General features: G+C 38.0%; 1 protein-coding gene across 1 annotated transcript in view; it reads right to left on the reverse strand.

The window, feature by feature from the left end:
- USH2A (usherin) overlaps nucleotides 1-25454 on the reverse strand; it is a 777205-nt gene that overhangs the window by 79892 nt on the left and 671859 nt on the right. The window contains exon 60 of the mRNA XM_003930351.4: nucleotides 14675-15029. Within this exon, the coding sequence (XP_003930400.3) occupies nucleotides 14675-15029 (355 nt within the window). The remainder of the gene's footprint in view (nucleotides 1-14674; nucleotides 15030-25454) is intronic.

A 25454-nucleotide genomic window follows, 5' to 3' on the forward strand; every position in this document is an offset into this window, starting at 1 on the left:
TAGGCTGAAACTCAAGATGCAGTGCTGGATAATAGGAAGAAAATACTTTAGAAGCTGAGAGCACTGCAATCAAACTCCAATTCTGCAGCTAGCTGGGTGACCCTGGGTATGTTACTAAACCTCTCTCAGCTTCCATTTCCTCATTAATAAATTTAGATAATAATACTCCACAGATTGGTTATTGAGGTGAAATAAGACAGCATGTGTAAAGTGCTCACAATTTCAGGTTATAAATTGAAATTGGAACTGATTCTTTCTCAGTTTGATTTAGCTGTGAACATACAGATTTCCTTTTAGGCAAAATATAAAGCATTACAAAGCATCTGAAAAACAATTTCTGAAACATGATTATAGGTTAGAAAGAAACCAGAAATAAAAGTTAAATATTAAAGAGAAAAATAAAGGGGCAGGCACGGTGGCTCATGCCTGTAATCCCAACACTTTGGGAGGCAGAGGTGGGCAGATCATGAGGTCAGGAGATCAAGACTATCCTGGCCAACATCGTGAAACTCTGTCTCTACTAAAATACAAAAAATTAGCTGCGTGTGATGGTGCATGCCTGTAGTCCCAGCTACTCAGGAGGCTGAGGGAGGAGAATTGCTTGAACCCGGGAGGCGGAGATTGCAGTGAGCTGAGATCACGCCACTGCACTCCAGCCTGGGTGACAGAGTGAGACTCCATCTGAAATAAAATTTAAAAAATAAATAAAATAATAAAGCAGGGAAGAGGAATAGAAAGTGTGTGTGCTGGAGAGGAGAGTGAAATTATAGTTGGGTAGGCCAGGTAAGGCTTCAGCAATAGCAGCATTTCAGTTAAGACCAGAAGAAAGTGTGGAAGCCAATTGTGGAGATACTTGGAGAAGAGCTTTCCAGGCAGAAGATTCTGCAGTCAATAGGTTGCCAGCTCTGCCTTTTGTGCCATGAGGAAATAATCATTTATAATGAGTCCTCATTAATTTTAATGCATGCAGGCAAAAAGATAATTTTTTTTTTAATTTAGTTTTTTCCCTCTCTTTTTTCTTTTTTAGTTAAAAGGGCAAATTATATCCTGGGTTTTCTCCCGTTGGGAAAATGGAGAAGAAAAAAGGGCTTAAAGATAAGGTAACTCTCCAATGGGAATTAAAAGTAGTTTTTCTTTCAAACTTTTCTGTAAACTTTTATCTGGACTTTTACTTTAACAATCCGTGTTTATAACATCTTCAAGATCAAAAAGTTGGAGAATTGTGCAATTTTAGAGAATAAAACATTGATATGACCTATATGGAATTTTTAAGTGCCAAAGTGTTTTTGGCGTCATAGGTCTAAAAATATTTGAAAGGGTTCAAATCTTACTCAAATATTAATGGTCTTTGTTGTAATTCCCAAAGATTTATGATTATCTTCAGTAAACTTCCTCTTCATATTGTTCCCAAATAGTGGGCTGGCAGAAATTATTCTTTTAAAATTAAATTAAATTAAATTTTAAGTTCTGGGATACACGTCCAGAATGTGCAGGTTTGTTACATAGGTAAACACGTGCCATGGGGGTTTGCTGCACCTCTCAACCCATCACCTAGGTATTAAGCCCCACATGCATTAGCTACTTATCCTGATGCTGTCCGTCCCCTCACCCTCCAAATAAGCCCCAGTGTGTGTTGTTCCCCTCCCTGTGTCCATGTTTTCTCATTGTTCAGCTCCCACTTACAAGTGAGAACATGCAGTGTTTGGTTTTTCTGTTCCTGTGTTAGTTTGCTGAGGATAGAAATTGTACTTTTAATTCTAGATGTCACATTAAGGGGGATAGTGGAGTCTTAACTCTTTTCCCCAACAACAAAATACTTTAAAAGGTCAACTTCTGTCGTTTCTTTTAGAATTGCTTAGCTGTCTCCTCATCTTGTCTGTTTCATTTTTTGGATATGGACAGGGTTGTGGTACCAGATGTGTACCTAGACACACTATAGGTTGTGACACTTGATTTAGAAAACACTGCTATTGGGACACACACAAGAGAATTAGAATAAAGCACTAGATGGACAGGGCTTTTCTCCCTGGAAAACTTCCAGAGGGGACGGTGCTCTTGACATTCCAGAGATAATGAAGAGAGTTTCAAGACACTTTCTATTTCCATACGAGTTCCTTTGTATGCTGGGTTGCCTGCCATTATGTTTATGTAATTCTGACAGTGTTCTTAATGACACACTAACAGATTGTAAAACACGCTGCTGGCATTTACTTGTTTTTTATATTTTTAAAACAATGTCCTTCATGTAACAGTAGTTAAGCGCGGCAGAAGGACATCATTAGAGCCATGGTTAAACTGTAATTTACACCATTAGGAAGGCAGGAGCAATTTTTATTGCCTGGCAATTTTCTTGCTGAAATATTTGGACCATATGGCTCAATTTGTGTAATAACCTTAATTTCTGCACCCTTCAGGTCTGCCTCCATCTCCTACGGAATGGTAAAATGCGGTTTAGCAGAAAAGGCAACTGTCTATACTTAGAGAGTTGAGATTAATAACATGTCACGTCCTGTTTTTGGTGAAGGAATTCGAACAGCAGCCAGATGGTATCTCTACAAATAACTGTCAGGGGTCTTGATCTAATCAATACAATGTATTAATACATCTCCCTTTGCTGTTTCTCTAGGGGCTGGCGCACAACATCTGGAAAGAGTGGGGGGGAAGGGCCGCCAAGTAGAAAGGCGATTCTTTTCAGAATCAAACTGAGCCCAATTAATTTTTCATGTATCCTTGATAACTGTTTCATAATGAGCTATGCGTCTTGACGGATTTGGGGTTGGCAGAGCAGGCTGCCCCTGCTTTCTATCCCCATTCAGTCCACTTACAGAAACCAACCCATTAATCAAGCTATCTGGCATAAAACCTGAATCTCAGCTCAGCAAGAGATCAATAACCATCCTAAAAAAACACAGAACCAGCCACTAATGGGCACAGGTATCCAGCCATGACATTAGTAATTGCTTTAGCAAAAATAAAACTCTGTATCATAATCACCCAATAGGAACTTGGACAATAAAATTCATTACTTGTGTCTTGTCAAAAAGTAACATTTACATCCGTTAAAAAGATACTGTAATTTTACCAACTAGACATGACCATTATCTTTCAGCTTTAGACAATGCACACTTTTGAATGGATTAACATTCTCTGATTTTGTAATGTGAATATTTAATAATTCAAGTATCATATAAAATGTTTTAAAATGAGTTATTACACTTATTTTAAATTCAGAGTACCTAAGGGGTTCCTTAATACAATCTTTAGCCTGGCTGTATAAGACACATGGTGAGCCCGCTGTGCTAAGAACTCTGATGAGCTGTCAGATTGGTCAGATTTTGTTACTCTTTGATTGGCTTAATGGTAAGATGTACAATTCAATTCGTAAATTCTTATCACTTTCCCAAGTGGTGTGTTTTCATCTCAAACCTTCACTCTCTTACCAAATTCAAGCCAGTTATATTACTTTTGAGTTGGCAAATGTCTTTTGGCTTGGCACAGATTTCTACACACTATGGTAATTTCTGAAAGAGAGACCCAACGACTTTGTCTGTGGAGAGGAATTCAGAGCCGAGATGGGGAGATGAAGGAAACCCATTAACTGCTTGGTAAAACATTCCTTATTGGCTCGTAGACAACAAGTAGAAACCTGTTTTGTCCCTAGGAGAGTCTGAGATTTTGATTAGAAAAAACTCGTGGGAAGTGCTGCCAAAAAGAGAGTCATTCATTGGCTGATCATCTGTTCAAACCCTGCCAAGATGATAGAAAGGTCTAAGGAATCATCCAGGAACTTTAAGCTGATGTCACATTCATCTTTCCTGACAGCATGGCTAAGAATCATGATGCCTATGTTCGTTCTGTCAATGGTTTGTGGTTCCATAGAATGAGTGCTGGGCTTGGACTCAGAAGTATGGGTTAGAGTCCTCCTAAGTTCTTTTAACTATTTATAAGTACAATCAATACTATGCATGACCAAATCCTTGCGTATTACACTGTAATTTGTCTCTTTTCTAATTGTTCTTCCAAAAACATCAGGAGTCCCAGAGAGAAAAGACTATTCTTTGTTTGTATCTGTTATAGCTTCTGGACACAGTAGATTCTCAAACGATAGATCTACCCTTTTGAGATTATGAAAAACTGATTAATGGAGAAGCCCAATAGTATTTCTTGGTCTTGATCACTGAATTAGATATGTCTTGGTCCTCAATTGCAAATAACTTGCAGTTTTCATATATTCATGAGATTACAGAGAAGCAATAGCACAGGTTTTCAACTTTAATTTTGTTTGCTGATGTCCAGTGTAGATAAACAGAAAATACTCTGAAAACAGAGTATTTGTAGTGGAGTTGCATAACATTAGGTGAGAAAGTTATTTAAACAACTGAATTACATAACTAGATAATACCTGAAATTTGGAATCCAAAATACGTGGCATCCATACATTCTAATTTGTGTGTAGTCATTATCAAAATATTTACTTTATATAATTTAAACCCTCTGTGACAAAGATAGAAGATAGTTGCTATTCTGGAGCCTTCCAGTCCATAGATATGACCAACAATGTCAGCATTTCTAGCTTAGTATTACCCAGGCTCAGCACTAACAAGATGTTTCACCTTAAAAATTATATCGAGATAAAAAGATTCATTTGCAAACCCATCACATATGTATTCACAGGTGGTGGGTGTGGGTCATTGCATTTGGATTAAAAAGCAAATGTCTCTCTCTACATGAGAGGTCACTAGCTTGTGTAAGGCAAAATCTTTTCACTGTTCGGCATAATTAGAATATTCCACCAGTGGTTTCAGTAATTTAAAAATCACAGTATTGTTGTAATATTTTTCTAGGCTTCAGGAGCTCACAATTGTTTGGCCCAATCAAATCTGGGAACACTAGAGAAGTTATCACCCATCAAGGTAATTACTTTCAAGTTGAAATAATTACTCTATCAATGTTAATGGTCTTTCAACTTCAATAAAGCACTCACCTGCCGATAATCACAGCTAACCTCTTGCTCTAATGCAATTCCCTCTCTATTTAGTAGGTTATATTACAGTCGTTACAGTGGTCACTTGTCCTGAACAGCTGCTGAATTTCACTTTGATCGGCTGTGAACCATAAAAAAATTGGTCATCTGTGTATGATTTCCCCCTCACCCATAAGCCCTTGCAGAGCTAAGGATATGATCTCTTGGCTGTAATAGGGTACTTCAGGGGTAGCCATCTTGTCTCAGGTAGTGGCTACTTTCCATTTGTGAGAAGAGCAGAGCAGTTCAATTAACTTCTGCCCTTCACTGCCATTTACAGCTTGCTGTCTCTGCTAAATGGCATATATTCTGAATTTATGGCCAGGGCCCATTAGTATGTGGACTAGTTGATTTTACTTTCAGGTACATTTTTGACAAGGCTCCACGGGATTCTTAGGTGTCTAAAAAGGGTTTCCTTATAAGTTGGTTAAAGGCCAGTAAATAGCAACATACTGACCCACAGGTCAAATAATCCTCACCAACCATCCCACATGTACTGATAAACTATTATTTGGCAACGGGGAAGTAGGTAGATGCCAATATGGCAGAATCTATTTGTGTGATTTGAGAAGTGTGTATGTGCGTGTGTGTGTGTGTGTGTGTGTGTGTGTGTGTGTGTGTGTGTGTGTGACTAAAAGACCTCATCATGTTCTGCTGATACAATCTTAGATCTCAGGAAAAGGTCAGGTCCTAAGAGTGTCATGGCAAGTAAACAGAACTACATATAAGGTGGAAATATCCTAAGGAGGGCTCTTAGAGTGGCAGGCGTGTGATGTTATTGGGGCAGGGGAGCCAGGGATAAGACCGTAATAAACCTCAGGAGACCAAAAAAAAAAAAAAAAAAAAAAAGAAAAAAAAAATAGCATGTTCTTGCTCCAGGCAGTTTAGAAAGGAAATAGAAAATCCAGTATTTGGAAAATTACATGGAAATTGACAGCATAGTATCAGGAAACATTTAAATTTGCAAGCTCAGAATTTTATTGCAAGGCGAGGAACACCTAAAATGTATAAAACATAAGGTTTTTCACTCATGACCAAATTAGTACAGTTGCCTATACAAACCAGAACCTTATATACAACTGCTAATTTATTCCGGTCTCTGTTCTTTCAAAAAGAAAGATTACTAAAGGTTTATAGTCTATTTATATTGCCATTTATGGTACTTTGCATATGCATTAATTTATTAGTCATTGAAGCAGCCCTATGAGATAAGTAACATTTTAGTTCAGACTTGATGAGTAAGAAGGAGGACAGAGGAATTACAGGAGCATGAGGCATCATTCCAGGAGGAGGGATTAACATGTGTGAACAGCCTAATGTGGTCTTCAAGTGGAAACATCTAAGCTATGGTTTGGAAATAGAATCAATAGCACTTAGTAGAGGATTGATATGGAAGAAAGGAAGAGGAAGGACTCAAAAATGATCTGGCTTGGCCAACTAGAAAGATGGTAGGGCCATTTAGTTATGTAACAGGATGTGAACTAGGACTGTATTGACGAATAATGAGTATACTTTAGAAAAACAGGTGGTAAGTAACTCTACTGAACAGCTAGACATATCACTGCAGGACTTATGGAAAAAACAGACTTCAAGCTTCACCTTCCAATGAAGATCTATGTAGATCACCTATGTGAGAAGATCTAAGTTCATGAAAAAAAAAAAAAAAAAAAAAAAGGAAGGGGATTCAGCCGAGAATAAAGAGGCTTTGGTTATATCCTTCCTACTTCAGGGAGGGAATGGGATTTCTCCATCCTCCCTTTCAAGGCATACAAGGAATGTCCAAGAGAAACACTTGAAGAAATTGGGGATGTTGCAAGAAAAGTGAGATGAACAGTCTGCTCTTGGCAAGAGGCTTCCTACTGCACTGATGAAACTCGCAGGACAATTTTGATGCAATGACTAAGGTGGAAAAAGTCTTCTGAATTCCTTAAGTGATCCCAGAGCTTTGGGATAATAGCCTAACACAGAAGCTAATATTGTATCTGTCGATGAATTCCAAAATTGGGTGACTGGCTAGGTCTCATCCAGCATGGTAGGTCAAGTAGAGAATATAGTACTGGACAAGCTACACCTTCATTATTTGGTAGAACCAAAGTCTTTTTGCAGTCCCAGTGGGTGCCAAGAAAGGAATGAATTTTGTCAACATGGTAGGACTTGATATTGGCTGCCTGCTTGGGAGAGGGGCCCTCAGAGGCCAAAAAGGTTGTAAGATGTACTTCTTGGACAATAAGAAATAGGGGTGTAAGATATTAGCTAGAGAGTGTATTGCCTGCATCAGGGAACTATGAGGCATGGAATTTCCTATAGGGAAATTCCACAAAGAAAATCCCATGAGGCATCTGCCCCCTCAAAATTAACAGAAGATTAATTAGAGCAATATTGTTGAGTAAAGCTCTGTTACTTTTTGTCTAATTCCTTCTTTTCATGCCATGACCCTGGGGAAATAAATAAGAGAAAAAAGAGGGAACTGAAGAAAGAGGAAAATGACCATGCCCTCTTTCCCCCACTGTAGATCCTTAAACACAAGTCAGGTTTTAATTTAGACTGTACTTTTTTTGTTTGTTTGTTTTGAGACAGAGTCTTGCTCTGTCACCCAGGCTGAAGCTCAATGGTGTGATCTCGGCTCACTGCAGCCTCCACCTCCCAGGTTCAAGCAATTCTCCTGCCTCAGCCTCCCGATTAGCTGGGATTACAGGTACCAGCTGCCACGCCTGGCTAATTTTGGTATTTTTACTAGAGACAGGGTTTCACTACATTGACCAGTGACCAGGCTGGTCTTGAACTTCTGAACTCAGGTAATCTGCCCACTTCAGCCTCCCAAAGTGCTGAGATTACAGGTATGAGCCACAGCGCCCAGCCTAGACTGGAGTTTTTTTTAAAAAAAAACACCTGAAATAAGTCTTTATCACTAGTTGCTTTGGTCTTTGTCGCTGAAAAGTGACTGGAAAACCATGGGACCCGCCTTAGATGTTATTGATTGGTGAGCAAGGGAGTGCTGATGGAGTTTGCTGGGATAAAGCGGTTGGATAAAAATATAGCTCTTTCAAAGAAGTAATTATATACAATTCCAAAAGACTCACATGGTTTTCATCCCCAACAATATTGAGCAAAGGGTCAATTCTCGATATGTATTTATGACTTTCAGGAATAAATTAGACAAAAATGGCTAAAGATTATGTAAGGCTAGTGAATGAAAAGTGAATATTAAACCAAAAATATCATTACAACTAAAAAGTTTTGCCATGGACAGTGGCTCAAGACTGTAATTCCAACACTTTGGGACATTGCAGTGGGAGGATCTCTTGAAGTCTGGAATTTGAAACCAGCGGGGCAACTCAGTGAGACACCATCTCTAGAAAAAAAATTAAAAATTAGCTGGGCATGGTGGCATGCACCTGTAGTCCCAGCTACTTGGGAGGCTGAGGCGGGAGGATTACTCGGGTGCAGGTTGTCAAGGCTACAGTGAGCTATGATGGAGCCACTGCACTGCAGCCTGCATGACAGAGCAAGGGTTATACCAACAAATATTCATTATTTTGTATGACAGTTACTCATCCATGTTTTGTATCTTTTATATAAAAGAATGATACAGTTATTTTTTATTATAAAATGTGAAAATCTCAGTTTGTAGAACAGACACAGGAAATATGGTAATTATTTGTATTACCAAATTTTTCTTCACATTAGAAAGACAGTCACCAAAGGAGTCCTTTTAGAAAGCCATGTCTCCCAGAGTGTTTCTGTTGTCTAATAAATGGGTCTGGGGAGAAAAGGCTAAGATGATCAAGTTTAAAAGAGCTGCAGCTAATTTAAGATCATATGTAAAGAGCAGTAATATTTTATGTTATCTAAGCCAAAATGAAAACGGGATTAAAAATAAATGTTATCAGTTTACTCACACACTCTTCATAACATGACAATTGTGAAATATCTATATTATTGTTATTGTTGTTATTTTTTGCCACGTACCTACTTAATGGTAAAGACATATGAAACAACCACTTGAGGAAATTTTGACTACCTCCCCTTGACATTGGGAAAATAAGCTTGGCAACTAGAATCTAGAAACTAGAGTTAGTGATTCTGGATTTTATTACCAGATTGGAAGCCAATTTTTAGTGACCTATATAACACTTATTTCTCAGCACCTTATGCTTGATTCTACATGGAGTGAAGTACCATTTCTGGGCAAACACTTGATCTGGGCTTGACATTTTATAACCCCGTGGAACAAGTAAGGATATACTTAGAGCACAGATAATAGGTAAACCACTTTTGCCTTTAAAATCCCAAATTCTCAGATTTATTTCTGCCAGCACAATGGCAGGTGCCAGTGAGAAAAAGCAAACAAACCCAAATGGTGGTAGCAATTTCGCCAACCTTGCCAGGAGTGTTCCCTGTAAATACCACCATGGAACTCCTGCATGCCAAGCAAGGCTAAATACAGTTTCTCTCTTGACACCACACAATTCATCACAGAGATAATTGGGAAGGGTATTTAAGGCCTTCTAACTAAAGTCTGCTTTCAATAATGGAAGGTATTGGTCTAAGGAGACCCCAAGAATCTTGATCTCCCTCTCTCTCCCTTAGGAAAGTCCTACATAGAGATGAGTAGGGAGGTGAAACTTTTCATGAGGTTGGGAGAGCAGCTAGTGATGCATTAAAACCCACACTCTTTCCATTTCTCTGCTCCTGCTGCCTCTGCTGCTGCTGCCGCTGCTGCTGTTCCTGCCAACATATACGCTTCTCACCCCCATGGAGGGCCCCCACTGCCAGTTCTCCATCCACTGCCACCACAAGCAGAATTCATGCTTCCATTGCACCTGTTTTATGTGTCTCTCTCAGCAACATCCACCTGTCTATAAACAACTCTGGGGGAACCTTGGGACAAGCTAGGGATGGCACCACAACATGGGCAATTTATTGGTGGCCCCTTGTGCAGAGATGAAATCTTAACAAACAAGGGACTAATGCATGAGCTAATGCTAATTGCATTAGCATTACCTCCTGCTAGGCTGTGGATTGAACTGCACTCCTGCAATGGTGGGAATGGACTCTGTGCCTCATTAATGGAGAAGGCACTGTAATTCCTTTGCCCTGAAGAATTTTAGCCAGAGTGGCCAATAAACAAAATCTTGAAAAATTTCATACCGCAGGCACAGAAAGAAAAGACAGTAAAGTTGTTTAGCTGGTGCAGAAATCAGATAAACAGTAAGTAGATCTAGGAAGGTACTTGGAAAGCGATTTAAAATGGAGTCTTCTTCTATAACCCCTATTGACAACGATACAGAGATTTCTCAAAGAACTAAAAGTAAAATTATCATTTGATCCAGCAATCTCACTACTGGGCATCTACCCAAAGGAAAATAAGTCATTATATTGAAAAAGATACCTCCACTTGTATGTTTATCACAGCACTATTCACAATAGCAAAGATATTGAATCAACCTAAGTGTTCATCAGTGGATGATTGGATAAAGAGAATGTGATACACACACACACACACACACACACACACACACACACACACACATATACATATACATACATACATATATCTATCTATCTATCTATCTATCTATATCTTGATTTCCATTTCCATTTTCCATATTTACTAAATGGGAATAATTTTACATACTGTAGAATATAATATATATATATGAATATATATAGAATGTGAGACATAACTAAAGCCTGTTTTCAATAATGGAAGGTATTGGTCTAAAGAGAACTCAAGAATCTCTCTTTGGAGACCACTTTATATATATATATATATACACACACACACACATATATATATTCACACACAGTGAGATATATATACATATATATGTATATATACCATAGACTACTACTCAGCCATAAAAAGGAATGAAATCATGTCTTTTGCAGCAACGTGGATGGAACTGGAGGCCATTATCCTCAGTGAAATAACTCACACAGAAAGTCAAATACCACGTGTTCTCACTTATAAGTGGGACTACATAATGCATACAGGTGGACATAGGGTGTGGAATAATAGACGTTGGAGACTTGAAAGCGTGGGAGGGAGGGAGTGGGGTGAGGGATGAGAAATTACTTAAGGGGTACCATGTATGTTATTTGTGTGATGGTTAACTAAAAGTCCAGACTCCACTACACCATATATCCAGGTAACAAAACTTTGCTATACAATATACCCATGTAACAAAACTTCACTTGCACCCATTAAATTTATACAAAAGTAAAAATAAAATGGAGTTTCCTAAACGTGGGCAGCAGAAACTCAGCAGCAAGAAGCTTAGAAACCCAAAATGCCCAACAGTAATAGCCTGTGCCTCAGAACTAATCGCTCATTTTTCCTCAGTCTCTGCTCTGCTCAATTGCCAAGTCTAATAGTAGACTTCAACAACATAGTTAAGTTTGGTATTGCATATTGACATATTGAATATAGTACTCAATGACTATTTGCCAAATCAGATTGAAATGTCAATAATTTGTTCAACCCTGAAGGCCCATTGTGCTAGTATGTAGATGTCATACTGCTCTGAACAAAGAAAGAGTTAGATTATAGGAGGAATGATTTGTCTGAGATAAGAGATACATTTTTTTCTGTGATGGTGAGGAGTACAGAATATTGGATAACTGATAGAACCTCTTTTATTTTTTTCAAGATGGAGTCTTGCTCTGTTGCCCAGGCTGGAGTGCAGTGGTACCATCTTGACTCATTGCAACCTCAGCCTCCTGAGTTCCAGAAATTCTCCTGCCTCAGCCTCCCAAAGAGTAAAAATACTAAAAATAGTATTTTTAGTAGATACAGGGTTTCAACATATTGGCCAGGCTGGTCTCAAATTCCTGACCTTGTGATCTGCCTGCCTCAGCCTCCCAAAGTGCTGGGATTATAGGTGTGAGCCACCGCACCTGGCCTACGTATCTTTTAAACAAAAATATTGAATACAATCTCCTACACAGGGACTGTGGGAATAAGTGAAACAAAAACACTAGTTTATTTTCCTGGTGACCTCTTTCAAGAGTGTCAGATCATAAAGAGTCATAGTAGCCTTGATGCCCTGAAAATGTGGTCCACCGGCCTGAAGTGTCTGAACGCTTGCCCAGATTGCTTTGTGGAAGATGTCCTTGTTTGCTTGAAAAGATCAGGTGGGGCCTTTCTTGTTGAATCCAAGGAAGCCTTCTCTTGGAATTCTTAGAGCCAAAGATTTAGATTTTGGGAGACAACTTTAAATATATGCATACATTCAAAAATAGGATGCAGAATTATTGTTTTTTTTTTTTTAAATTATTCTGGCTATTCTATTCAGCATTGCAAGAAGAAAAATATTTGGAAAAATAAGAGGCGTGCACCAGTACTGGACTGTCCAAATGAAAGCCATGTCAGGGAGGGCCTGTGTGCAAAGAGTTCTGTGCAGCTTAAAGCTTGGGGCCATAGGTTTGCCTCTTTTTCAGAAGTGTTTTAGTATGATAAAAATAGAGCCTAGAAGATTAAATAAAGAATAGAGTTCATAGATTCATCATATACTTTAAAGCTTGTGTTTTAAAATGAAGCTGGCTATGAAGAGATGACTTACAGGGTATTCTACAAGGGAATTCCAACAGAACTATTTTGGGAAACTAAGTGATTAGGCTCATACCTCTGAAAGTTGTATTTTAAAAGATCAGAGGTTTAACCATTGCAATCTTTGTGCCTTCAATAAAAGTATATTTAAATTAAGGTGCCTCATTCAGAAGCTATTAAGAAGGGTAGGATATTCATAAACATTAGATTTTAAGGGTGAAAGTTTAGAACAAGAGTTTGAAGGATATGGGGAGGGGTAACCAATTTCCTCCTGGATCACATATCGAGTCAAAAAGATCTTTTACACTTAAGAACACTGCTTCTAGTGCTTATCATATAGGAACTAGAAGACATAATAGGAAAGACTCTAGTATATAAAGATAATTTACTATCTAATAAAAATAGAGTACTAATTCTGAAACAGACAAAAATGAAGATAAAACAATTATCCTTTCATTTACATATTTCTTATTTTTTAGTCATATGAGACATTTAAACACAAGGACAGTGGGAAAACATTGTACTTTAAACATTTAAGAAAGGCTCTTCTGAAGTTTTATGAAAATATATTTTCTCCCTGTTATTTAAATATTTTGATAAATGTTATTCCCTATAAGATAACCTTCATGTAAATTGGCCTTCCAGGATTTAAAGCATAGAAACATACTTTTTTAAAAATAATGCTTTGTCTGTTCATTTGTTCTTATTGAGGGTTTCCCATATTTAATAAGGTCTTGGCACATATTTGTATTTAACTCCTAAGACCACAAAATTAACTCTTATCCATGAAGCACCTTCGGTTTGAGAGCTGATCTCCCATAGCATTTCTTGCCTAACACTTGCTGTGTGACATTATTCTCTCTTGCACTGCCATTTAAAGCTAGGAGACAGCGGAGTTTGGGATCTGAGTTCCAGTGTAGTGGACATTACAGGCTGTACTCAACTGCTTTTCTTTTTTTCCCCTTATGTGCAATTCTCATCTCTGCAATATTATAAAACAGAACACTCCCTGTGACAAGGACTGTCCTGTTTCTGTATCTCCCATAGAACATGAGGCTATGCTGGACACAAACAGAGCACACAGGAGCTACTAGGTGATCAGGTGAACTGAATTAAGTCGTTTTATGGGTTAGAAGAGGCCATTACTTAAAAAAAAATCACCAGTAAGCAACTTTGTGTGTGTGATATATTTATAAATAAATATTTATAAATATTTATAAATATTTATTTATAATATATATTTATAATATTTAATAATTATTTATATAATAATTATTTATAATATTTATTTATAAATATTTATAAATATTTATAAATATTTATAAATAAACACACATACATACTAGCATATATACACATACATATATATAGCTACATATTACTGGCTTGTTGAGGAAGTAGAAAATTAAATATTCTTTTTATCTGAATCTCATCTCTATGAGGTATGGAGAAAAGCATTACATTATTCCCATTTAGTAGATATGGAAAATGCAAATCAAGAAACATTAAATTATTCCCATTTAGGCCAGGTGCGGTGGCTCATGCCTCTAATCCCACAGCACTTTGGGAAGCTGAGGCAGTTGGATCACTTGAGGTCAAGAGTTTGAGACTAGCCTGGCCAACATGGTGAAACCCCGTCTCCACTAAAAATATAAAAATTAGTTGGGCAGTGGTGGGCATCTGTAATCCCAGCTGCTTGGGAGGCTGAGGCAGGAGAATTGCTTGAACCCAGGAAACAGAGGCTGCGGTGAGCTGAGATCACGCCACTGCACTCCAGCCTGGGTGACAGAATGAGACCCTGTCTCAAAAAAAAATATTATTCTCATTTAGTAAATGTGGAAAATGGAAATCAATTTTATGAATAAATAAAATTTGTTTGTTTTGAGGTAATCAAAATGAGTCGTGTCTATGGACTGGTCCCCAATAATCCCCATACTCAGTTCAGTATCTTATCCCCCGTGACTCCACTGCAACTTTTCACATGTGAAAGATTTTCATGTATTTAAGCCCTAAGTGAAGAAAAATGAGAAGTTGGACAAGGAAATTAATTTCAACATATTAATCAGATAATGAGTGTCTTATTTTTTCAAGGGTCTTACCGTCACTGTGAAAGCATGCACGGTAGGGCTGTGAAATGCTGGATCGTCGGGTCTTTCCTGGTAGACTACACGGTAATGGGAGATAATGCCATTGGGAGATTCTGGCTTTGTCCAGTTCAATAGAACTGAATGAGCACTGGTGGCTTGAGCCCAGGGAGCTGGAAAATCTTGAGGTGGGGCTTCCAGAGTTCGTGTTGATGACCACAGACTCTCCACTGAACCCCTGGAGTTACGGGCACTGACCCGATATTCATAGAGCGTGAAAGGTCTCAGGGTGCCTCCTTCATCCATAAATTCAAGGGCTCCTTCTGACCAGACAAATAAAAGAGACTCCTCTTCAAAGCCAGCAGGGCGTCTGAAAGGAAACCAAGCAGGCAACCAGTGATAGCTGCACATTTCAAAACACAGTTTGTAGATGGAGTAAAAATTGTTTTTTAGACTTTGTTATCAACTCAACTTTTCAACTGTTTCCTTCTGGTGTCAGAAAAATCAGACGGAGAAGTACACCAGTGGCCTAACTCAGTATCATTTTTTAAGTGTAGTTCACACTCACATACACACGACTGATTATAAAAGAGTGCACATGCTTTATAGAAAACATGGAAAATACAGAAGAAATATAAAAAGCACAAAAGGTGAAACCTCATCTATAATCACATTTTATTGCCTTCCAGATGTTTTTTTCTGAACAAAATACACATGTGATACAAGAAAGCAAACATATTTAAACATTTTAAAAATATAGAAGCACATATTAAGCACTATTAATGCACTCTGATGTATTTTCTAGTTCTCTCTCTCTCTCTCTCTCTGTGTGTGTGTGTGTGTGTTTGTGCATATATGCATGCAGTTATATTGGGGTTTTAGTTTTTGCACAACTGGGACCACAGGATATAGAATTATTAGAGGCTGATATTATTGGGAATCCTACCTTCTATGGTAAATGGATTGCAGCTGGGGTCCCAATGTGTTCATCTCCCTGTATCTATGCCTTTTGCGAGTATGTTCCCAGACTCACTCTGAGCTTGGCTATAGGACTTTTTTTGGCTAATGGGACAGTAGCAAATATGATGATTGCAGCAGTTTCAAAAGTGTTTGCATATTGAGGCTGATTCTTTTGCTGCTCTTAGGACTATAAAATTACTGTGTGAAAAAGCCCAGGCTTGCATACCGGAAGATGAAGAACGATGAAGGGAAGCCCACAGTTCCTATTTTCTCTCACACAGCACAATGCTCTTTTGCATTTGTTCCCAGGATGTATAAAAAGTATTTTAAATTCACTTCTTAGATGCCATTTACTTTTTCTTCATTTGAATTTTCTCTGATTTAAACCATAAACTCTCAAAGTATGGACAATCTTTTCTTACATATCAAGATCACTGTTTTTTTTTTTTTTCTTTCTTTGAGATGGAGTTTCACTCTTGTTGCCCAGGCTGGAGTGCAATGGCATAGTCTTGGCTCACCACAACTTCTACCTCCCAGGTTCAAGTGATTCTCTTGCCTCGGCCTCCCCAGTAGCTGGGATTACAGGCATGCACCACCATGCCCAGCTAATTTTATATTTTTAGTAGAAACAGAGTTTCTCCATGTTGGTCAGGCTAGTCTTGAACTGCTGACCTCAGGTAATCCACCCTACTTGGCCTCCCAAAGTGCTGGGATTACAGGTGTGAGCCACCAGGCCCAGCAAGACCACTTTAAAAAAATATACATTTATTGCTGTTATACGTCAACAAATCTCTGTTAAATACTTTTATATGCTGTCATTGTATTAGGAGCAAAGGTAAAAAGATGAACATGCTCCTCACCTAAAGGAATAAGTAGCTGAATAGAGGAGATGGAGCTATGTGCAAATTAAGGAAAATAACATGATAAGATAAATAATCTAATAGAAATTTACTTTAGAGGTTTTTTTTTTCTTTTTTTGAGACTGGGTCTCACTTTGTTACTCAGGCTGGAGTGCGTTGGTGTAATCATAGCTCACTGCAGCCTCAGACTCCTGGGCTCAAGAGATTCTCCTGCATCAGATTCCTGAGTAGCTAGGACTACAGATGTGTGCTACTAGGTCTTGCTAACTTTTTAAATTTTTTTGTGATGAGGTCTCGCCATGTTGCCCAGGCTGGTCTTCCTCAAGCAAGCCTCTGGCCTTGGCCTTCCAAAGTGCTAGGATTTACAGGCATGAGCCACCATATCTGGCCTGCTTTAGAGATCTTTAAAGGACAAAAGTTAAATTCCTTCTAGATGTCTCCCCTAAAACCTGGTAAAATGCAGAGTATACTCTCAAAATTCTTTCAACTGTCTGAGAATAGGATTGTTTAGGCTAATCTTTAGATTTTTGTTGATATCAAAACCAGGGCCAAATGCATACTCTTTCGGTATTAAATATATACAGTATTAAAGTGGAATGGTCAGTTGTTGAGATGGCCCTGTATATCTGATACTTCATTTGGAACAGTTCTTTTCCCATCCAGATGTAAAATCATGATGCAGTTTTGATAGAAAGCAAAGTTCTGGAGGAACTGTGGTTGGTATATCTCTGTATTCCCAGCATCTGAGCCCAGTAAGTGTTCATTATTGTTTTTTCAAGTGAAAGGCTAACAGGTATGTAATTCCGTGACTTTTCTGTATCTTTGCCTTTTCTCCATCAGCTCTTATTTCCTATCAAGGCAGTATTCTAGGTTGGAGAAGAATGTAACCAAGACATGGATCCTCCTCCTTTAGCTCTCTCTTTAGTTGAGAAGAGAGTGATGACTACATCAATATTTTCCAGGCTGTTAGGAGTATTTAATTAACACACTCTTCAGATGCTGAAAAATTCACATGCTGCCATATCAGATTAATCAGCTCCATCAAAACGTAAAGGGTTATTAAGACGAAGTAAATGGCAGTACCTTTCACAAAAAGGCAGGATATGTAAAATCATTGGCTTTGGGAATTTGATGATCCTCAAGTTGATAAATCATGATGACCTAAGTACGAGCAATGACAAACTTCCTGCTGGAAGCTATAGAGGCTTCATAGATAACCCTCAATGACCTGCAATTATGGTTCGGCAGCCCACCTCATTATTGCTTGCTACCATGCGTGGACCAGATTCTGCACTCAGTGTAGGTTTGCAGGGTTTGGCCTTTGTACTTGCTGCAGATATCAGGTACCAGGTGTGTCATTGGGAGAGATCCATTCTAATGAGAACCACAGGGCTCATAGCCAAGGACTCCTCTCAGTGATTTTTAAAAAGGTATTTGCTAGGAACACAATACAGCAAATAAACCTATGATGGCCTATGGGGAAGTAACATTTTCTATTTTGTCTAGCTTCAGCCTTTCCATGACAATTCAATTAATTTTTATTAAACTCTCATGAATTCCCAAATTGAGATGTAGTCATGGTTTCTATAAAGCTGACATTCTTAAAAATTTTGCCTAAAAGTGTGGGTTTTAAATATATATACTATTTAAAAGATTGAGTATCATGTTAGCTTCAAGTTTAACCACCAAAAGAATTAAAAGGTGTAGCTTGGTTAAAGTGTTTCTTATCACTATTGAATTCTTAAAAAATTAATACCATGGAGAGGTAAATGTCCCATCTGTGCTGCGAAAAAAACAGAATCTCTTTATGTCTGAATACATTTTTCTGAGCAGAAGTCGTTGAGTAGACCACAATTTTTCCTGATCTATTTAAGATTTAGGCTTTACCTGTTCACTTAACTGGAAGTGTTTCCTCCTGAGTAGCCTGTGTTTAGAGAAAGCACATTTTCAGCTCTCTCTGAATAGCCAAATGGTTATTCTTTGCTCAAGCTCATTTGAAAGATACTTTAGGAATGGATTTTTCCAACTGGAGTTAATTTAATATTGTCTAACACTAAGAGGAAAACAAAAATAAGTATAAAAAACTAGGAAACAATTTTTAAAGACATTCACACTTCTGTGGTCTCACTGTAGAATGTTTTCTGAAATTCCTTACTCTTTATCTCCCTTCCAGCAAATGTCACTGCTTGTTTTCAAAAGCAATGAAAACAAAATCCTAGAACCCAACGCACCGTAACAATTTTAAGGTTATGAAATTGCCAGGCCCATTTGATGAAGATATTAAAAATATTATGAATTTAACTAAATAATCAGAAGCACCTGTAGTCAGAGGAGGTAGGTTGGAGGTCCTGGCATCTGCCACTTAGTTCAGTGACCTTGGGTGAACCTGCCTGTCTGTGTCCTCTAGTTTTTATTTTGTTTTGTAAAGTACAGTTAATAACCTCATAGTGTTTAAGAAACCTCTGAGAATTCATATAATATAAAAACATAAAAATTACTGGGTAAAATGTAATGCACGATCTGAATGAAGTTATCATGGATATGATGTGCAAAGCTTTAGGAAAATACATTTGGCATTGAACAAGGAGGTCATCCCAACAGTTCACATAAAAATAAATGCAGATCCTGAACTAGACTGCTGAAAGGACAAATGGAAACACAAGTGATTTACAAAATGCTTTGTGAAGGTTGAATCATCAAGCTTTTTGGTATGAGTAGACACTGTTGTTGACGGAAGAGACCTCACAGACCTTCCAAAAACTTTAAGACTTAGTCCATTTAAAAATTCCTTAGAGATTTACCATGCAAAATGGCCTACGATTATCCTTCATCTACTGATTCTCAAAAGGACTCACCTATCTGAAATTTCTAGTCCCATTTTCTATTCTAGTTATCAAATGCTTGACTATAGTTTCTTTCTTTTTTTTTTTTTTTTGAGACGGAGTTTCGCTCTTGTTACCCAGGCTGGAGATCTCGGCTCACCGCAACCTCCGCCTCCTGGGTTCAGGCAATTCTCCTGCCTCAGCCTTCTGAGTAGCTGGGATTATAGGCACGCGCCACCATGCCCAGCTAATTTTTTTTGTATTTTTAGTAGAGACGGGGTTTCACCATGTTGACCAGGATGGTCTCGATCTCTTAACCTCGTGATCCACCCGCCTCGGCCTCCCAAAGTGCTGGGATTACAGGCTTGAGCCACCGCGCCTGGCGACTATAGTTTCTTATACTCCATTGTGTCTCATGGTTCCATGGCTTTGGTATCTGCTAATTTTCTGTTTGGCAATCTCTCTCTCCATCCTCTTTTCTATTCTTTTTTCTATAGGCTAACTCCAACTAATCTTTTAAAATTCTAAACCCATATCACTTTGTCCAGACAGTTTTTTCCTTGCTTTTCTCTCCAATAGAGTTATCATCTCCTTCTACGTGCTCTTTTTAAAATTTGTATTAGGCCACTTTTGCGTTGCTACAAAAAATGCTTGAGGTAGGCTAATTTACAAAGAACAGGGATTTAACTGGCTCACAGTTCTGCAGGGTGTACAGAAAGCATGATGCTGGTATCTGCTTATGAGAGCCTCAGGAAGCTTACAATTACAGTGGAAGGTAAAGAAAGAGCAGGAGCATCACATGCATAGAGCAGGAGCAAGAGCAAGAGAGAAGGGTTGGGGGAAGTCCCAGACATTTAAACAACCAGATCTCCCATGAACAAACTGAGCAAGAACTCATAACTAAGGACATGGTGCTAAACAAATCATAAGGGAGTGGCCCCATCTGCAACATTGGGAATCTGTTTTTAGCATGAGATTCAGAGACGACAAACATCCAAACTATATTATGCCGCCACCGGCCTCCTAAAGCTCATCTCTTTCTCACATTTCAAAATGAAATCCTGTTCTTCCAATAGTTCATCAAAGTCTTAACCAATTGCAGCATTAACTCAAAAGTCCCAAGTCTCAAGAACCAAGTCAAAAATCTCATCTGGACTCATCTCCTTTCACCTATAAGCCTGTAGAGTCAAAACAAGCAATTTACTTCCAAGATACAATGTGTGTATAGATATTAGGTCAACATTCTTATTGCAAAAGGGAGAAATTGGCTAAAAGAAAGGGACTATAAGCCTAACACAAGTCTGAGACCTGGTAGGACAGACATTAAAACTTAAAACTCCAAAATAATCTCTATTAACTCCATGTCCCACTCCAGTGTGCACTGCTGCAAGCACTAGGCTCCCAAGTCTTTGGGTAGCTTTGCCCCTGTGGCTTTGCAGAGTGCAGCCCCTGTGGCTGCTCTCACACATTGGAATGGAGTTCCTACGGCTTTTCAAAATACAAGCTGCCCATGGTATCTGGGACCTAGAGAGAAGGTCTACTAGGGCAGTGCAGTAGAGACTCTGTATGGTGGCTCCAATACCACACTTTCCCTCTGCACTTCCCTAGTAGCGTTTCTCTGTGAGGACTCCACCCCTGTGGCAGGCTTCTGCCTGGTCACCCAGGCTTTCTCATACATCCTCTGAAATCTAGGGGGAAGCTGCCAAGCCTCCTTCATGCTTGCATTCTGTGCACCTGCCAACTTAACATGACATAGTGGCTACCAAGGCTGTTGGCATATACCCTCTGAAGCAGTGACCTGAGATGTAGCTGGGGACCTCTGAGGTGCAGCTGTAGCAAGAGTAGCCAGGATGTGGGGAACTGTTCAGAAGCCTGCACAGGGAAGCAGGGCTCTGGGCCTGGCCCTCAAAACCATTCTTTCCTCCTAGGCCTCTGGTCCTGTGATGAGAGGGGCTGCCTGGAAGATCTTTGAAATGGCTTCTGGGCCTTTCCCCTATTATCTTAGATATTAATGCTTAGTTCCCTTATAGACATGCTAATCTCTCTTGAAAGTGGTCACTTCACAGTCTGCTTGGATTCTTTCTCTACCAGAGGGCCAGGCTGCAAAATTTTCTGAACTTTTGCTGTTTCCCTTTTAAATATAAATTCCAACTTTGAGTCATTTCGTTGCTCCAGTACCTGATTGTAGGCTGTTAGAAACCGCCAGGCAAAGTCTTGAATGTTTTATTGCTTAGAAATTTCTTCTACCAGTACCTTAGGTTATCACTCTTAAGTTCTCACTTTCACAGACGTGGGGGCATGGATGAAAGGGAGCATAGTTCTTTGGTAGGCCACAACAAGGGGGACATTTACTTTAGTTCCCAATAACTTTTTTATTTGCATTTCAGACCTTATTGGCCTGGTCTTCCCTGTCCATATGTCTACCAGCATTTTGGTCAGAACCATTTAGCCAGTCTCTAAGAAGTTCCAAACTTTCCCTCACCTTCCTGTCTTCTTCTGAGCCTTCCAAACTCTTCAACCTCTGCCCATTATCCAGCTCCAAAGCCACTTCCACATTTTCAGGTATCTTTATAGCAATGCCCTACTCCTGGTACCAATTTTCTGTGTTAGGCTGTTGTTGTGTTGCAATAAAAAAAAATCTTGGGAGCAGGTGATTGCAGTGTGCAATTTTTCCAACACTTGGAAACCCAATTTAATTTCATGCTTCCTCCTCCAGACAACTCCACGAGTGGCAGGTGCCCCTCTTCAGCTGTTCGGGTCCGAGCTTCACAGGCACCCTTCTCTAAGCCTTTACATTTTAATAATTCCAACCACTCCCCTTTGTTCCCTCAGTTCTAAAGTTGCTAGATGTCTCCCGTAGTTGCCACTTCTATGATATTGTAGAGTTCTCTTTTTATGCTTTCAGTTACCTAGTTAACAAATATATAACTACTTATTAATTATATTAAATTTCTTCTGTTAAAGTAAGTAATGTGGTTCCTTTCTCTTGATCAGACTGATTATTACAGAAAGTGATGGTGATGTTCACACTAAGAAGAAAATAGGAAAACTGGAAAGAGATTGATGATAGATTTGCATCTGTGCTCACAAAATTTATTATTTTGTCTTTAATAGACCATATGATATATTGATTGTAAAAATTAATAAGAAAACACAGATGAACAAAAGCAGAAGTAGTTAAAAGAATCACTCATAGCCTGTCATTTGGAGATAAGTACTGCTAGCACTATTTTGGTGTTTAACATTCTAGACATTTTAAATATACATATATATGTAAAAAAATACCATATATTTAAAGAAAAACAGAATCCTACCAGGCCTACTGTTACGCAGGCCTCTTCTTTTATTACCATTAACCTCTTTCCTTGACTCTAAATGTATATCTACAACTGCCAGATAGATTCGTCTTTCTAAAGCATGGCTCTGGACAACACAGCTAGGATAATTTTCTATTTTTATCATGCTTCACATGTAATGTATTATTTCACATGTTATTATTATTTCACATACATTATTTCATTTAATTCTTAAAGAATTCCAAAAGGCTAATTATCTTCTATATTCACTATCTTCACCTCACATAAAAAATGGAAAATTAGGGAATATAGTGACTTGTTTAAGGTCACATAACTGTTAAGTGTCAGAGCCAGGACCTGGAAGCCATATTTTCTGATTACAAATCCCACGTTCTTTCCACTATATGACATTGCTTCTCTATTTACCCCGTAAACCTTCGGCAGCTCACATGGCCTCTGAATAAAAATTTTAAACTCCTTAGATCCAAAATCTATTATTAAGCTGATCTTCTAAATGTCCCCTACAAATAGCAAAGACTCCAGTCAAACCTGACCATTCCTTGAATCCTATGCTTATGTGTTGGAAATTCTGCTTATTCTATTGATTTTATTCAGTTAAGATATCTTTACCATCAGGTCCTGCTTGCTGAAATTCCTACTTACTACAACGGAAACAGAATACAAAGTCCTAAAACAGACCCTATGGACATGGCAATTTTGTATGAGTGACATTTGAAATCAGTGGATTATGAAATAATGTTGACGGACTAGTTAGCATTTTTAAATAAAATGAATTCTTATCTAATTTCTTATAACAAAATTAATTCTATATTTAGAAATAAGAAGTAGAGCTATTAAAATGCTGGAATAATAATAAAATATGTTATTTTAAATACGATCACTAAAGGGAGACTTTCCTTAATGTGGAAAGAATATAGACAAATTAATAAGAAACAATCCAATAGGAAAATAGTCTAAGAATCTATAATATATTATATACACTCCTCCCAAATAGAAAATAAATAAGTAAATGAACAATCTTACAATGATCAAAACCTGAATTAAAACAATAAAAATGTGCCAGTTAAAATATTGAGCTGACAGATTTGAAAGATTGATTCTGTATTAAAAGGAGTTTTCAGAGTCAGAAATTCTTACACGTGATATTTGAAAGATAACTTAGAAATCTCTAACAATTGGCCGGGCGCCGTGGCTCAAGCCTGTAATCCCAGCACTTTGGGAGGCTGAGGTGGGTGGATCACGAGGTCAAGAGACCGAGACCATCCTGGTCAACATGGTGAAACCCCGTCTCTACTAAAACTACAAAAAATTAGCTGGGCATGGTGGTGTGTGCTTGTAGTCCCAGCTACTCAGGAGGCTGAGGCAGGAGAATTGCCTGAACCCAGGAGGCGGAGGTTGCGGTGAGCCGAGATCGCGCCATTGCACTCCAGCCTGGGTAACAAGAGCAAAACTCCACCTCAAAAAAAAAAAAAAAAAAAGAAATCTCTAACAATTTTAAATGTATAAAAAGTTAACCTCGTACTTCTAGGACTATGAATAATTCTCTGTATACTTACTGTAAGAATGTTTATTAGAGAACTGCTGTAGTAATGAAAACTTGAAAATCACCTATCTTGCCATCATCAGGGTACTGACTAATACTAATAGACATCCATATAACAGAATATTGATGAGTTATTAAAAGAAATTTGGGCTGTGTATGTGTGTATGTGTGTGTGTGTGTGTGTGTGTATTTTATCAAATGCCCAAAGAAAATTTCAGAACAATATGGATAATATAATTCTTTTATGAAGAAGAAAATATAAATAGAAAACATTAATGTTAATATATTAAAATTAATAGTGTTACTTCTATTAGTGAAATTATGTATGACATGAGTAAATCATAAGAATGAATAATAATCTTAGTAGTCTTCTGTACTGTTAAAACATTTCTTTCCAACAAATGTATTTCTCTTACAATTTAAATTGTCATTAAATCTTTATTTTTTAAAGCCTAGTCTCAACAACATCAACTTGATGAAGTATTCCATGAATAATCTAAACAGGTAATTCTTCTCTAAATTTTCTGGTAAATATTTCCGTTTTTTGCTATATCTTTTACTTTTTTGTTTGTTTATTTAGCTTATCTTATATTTCTCACTGTAGTGAAAATCATTGGTGAACGGGCTTCGGACTCATAGACCTTTGCGTCTCCCTCAGTAGATATGTACATGTATGGATAGGTAGATGGATGTCTGTCTGACTTCTGTCTGTCTGTACCTATCTACATAAATATTCATAACTATATCCATCTTTCCACCCAATACAAATTGAATTACATCAAAATTCCTTTGTCTTTGAATCAATGCTTGTCTTTTCTTAGTTAACTCAATCAGCTTAATTATCCATTTTATAAATTGTTTTCACTTTCCTTCTTTGAATATCCTTTCATATCATACATTCTTCAAAACTATTTCAGATTTTATCTTTTAAAATCTTACTATATACTCAGGAAGAAGTGCCATCATTTGTTTCTATTTTTACAGTGCTTATAAGGTATTTGTATGTAGTTTTGTCCTTCAAGGTACATTGATTAAATCAAGAGAAAGCTCATGAGAATAATAAACCCCATGAAATTTGGTTTCTGTTAAAATGAAAGCTCCTAGTGGGAGGAGATAATTTTACTACGTGTTTAGTAAAGTCTCAATTTAACGTGTTTGGTGAATTTTGTAGAAGGAAGTGATGAGATTTTTGCCATTTGCAAGGTTGCAGATATAAAATAAAGGGGGAATACTGAGGAATCATTATTATGCAAGCCAACCTCATTGAGAGGAGGAAGCAGATGTCCAAGATAG

This window comes from Saimiri boliviensis, chromosome 14, assembly GCF_048565385.1.
Source record: "Saimiri boliviensis isolate mSaiBol1 chromosome 14, mSaiBol1.pri, whole genome shotgun sequence".
Classification (NCBI taxonomy): Eukaryota; Metazoa; Chordata; class Mammalia; order Primates; family Cebidae; genus Saimiri; species Saimiri boliviensis.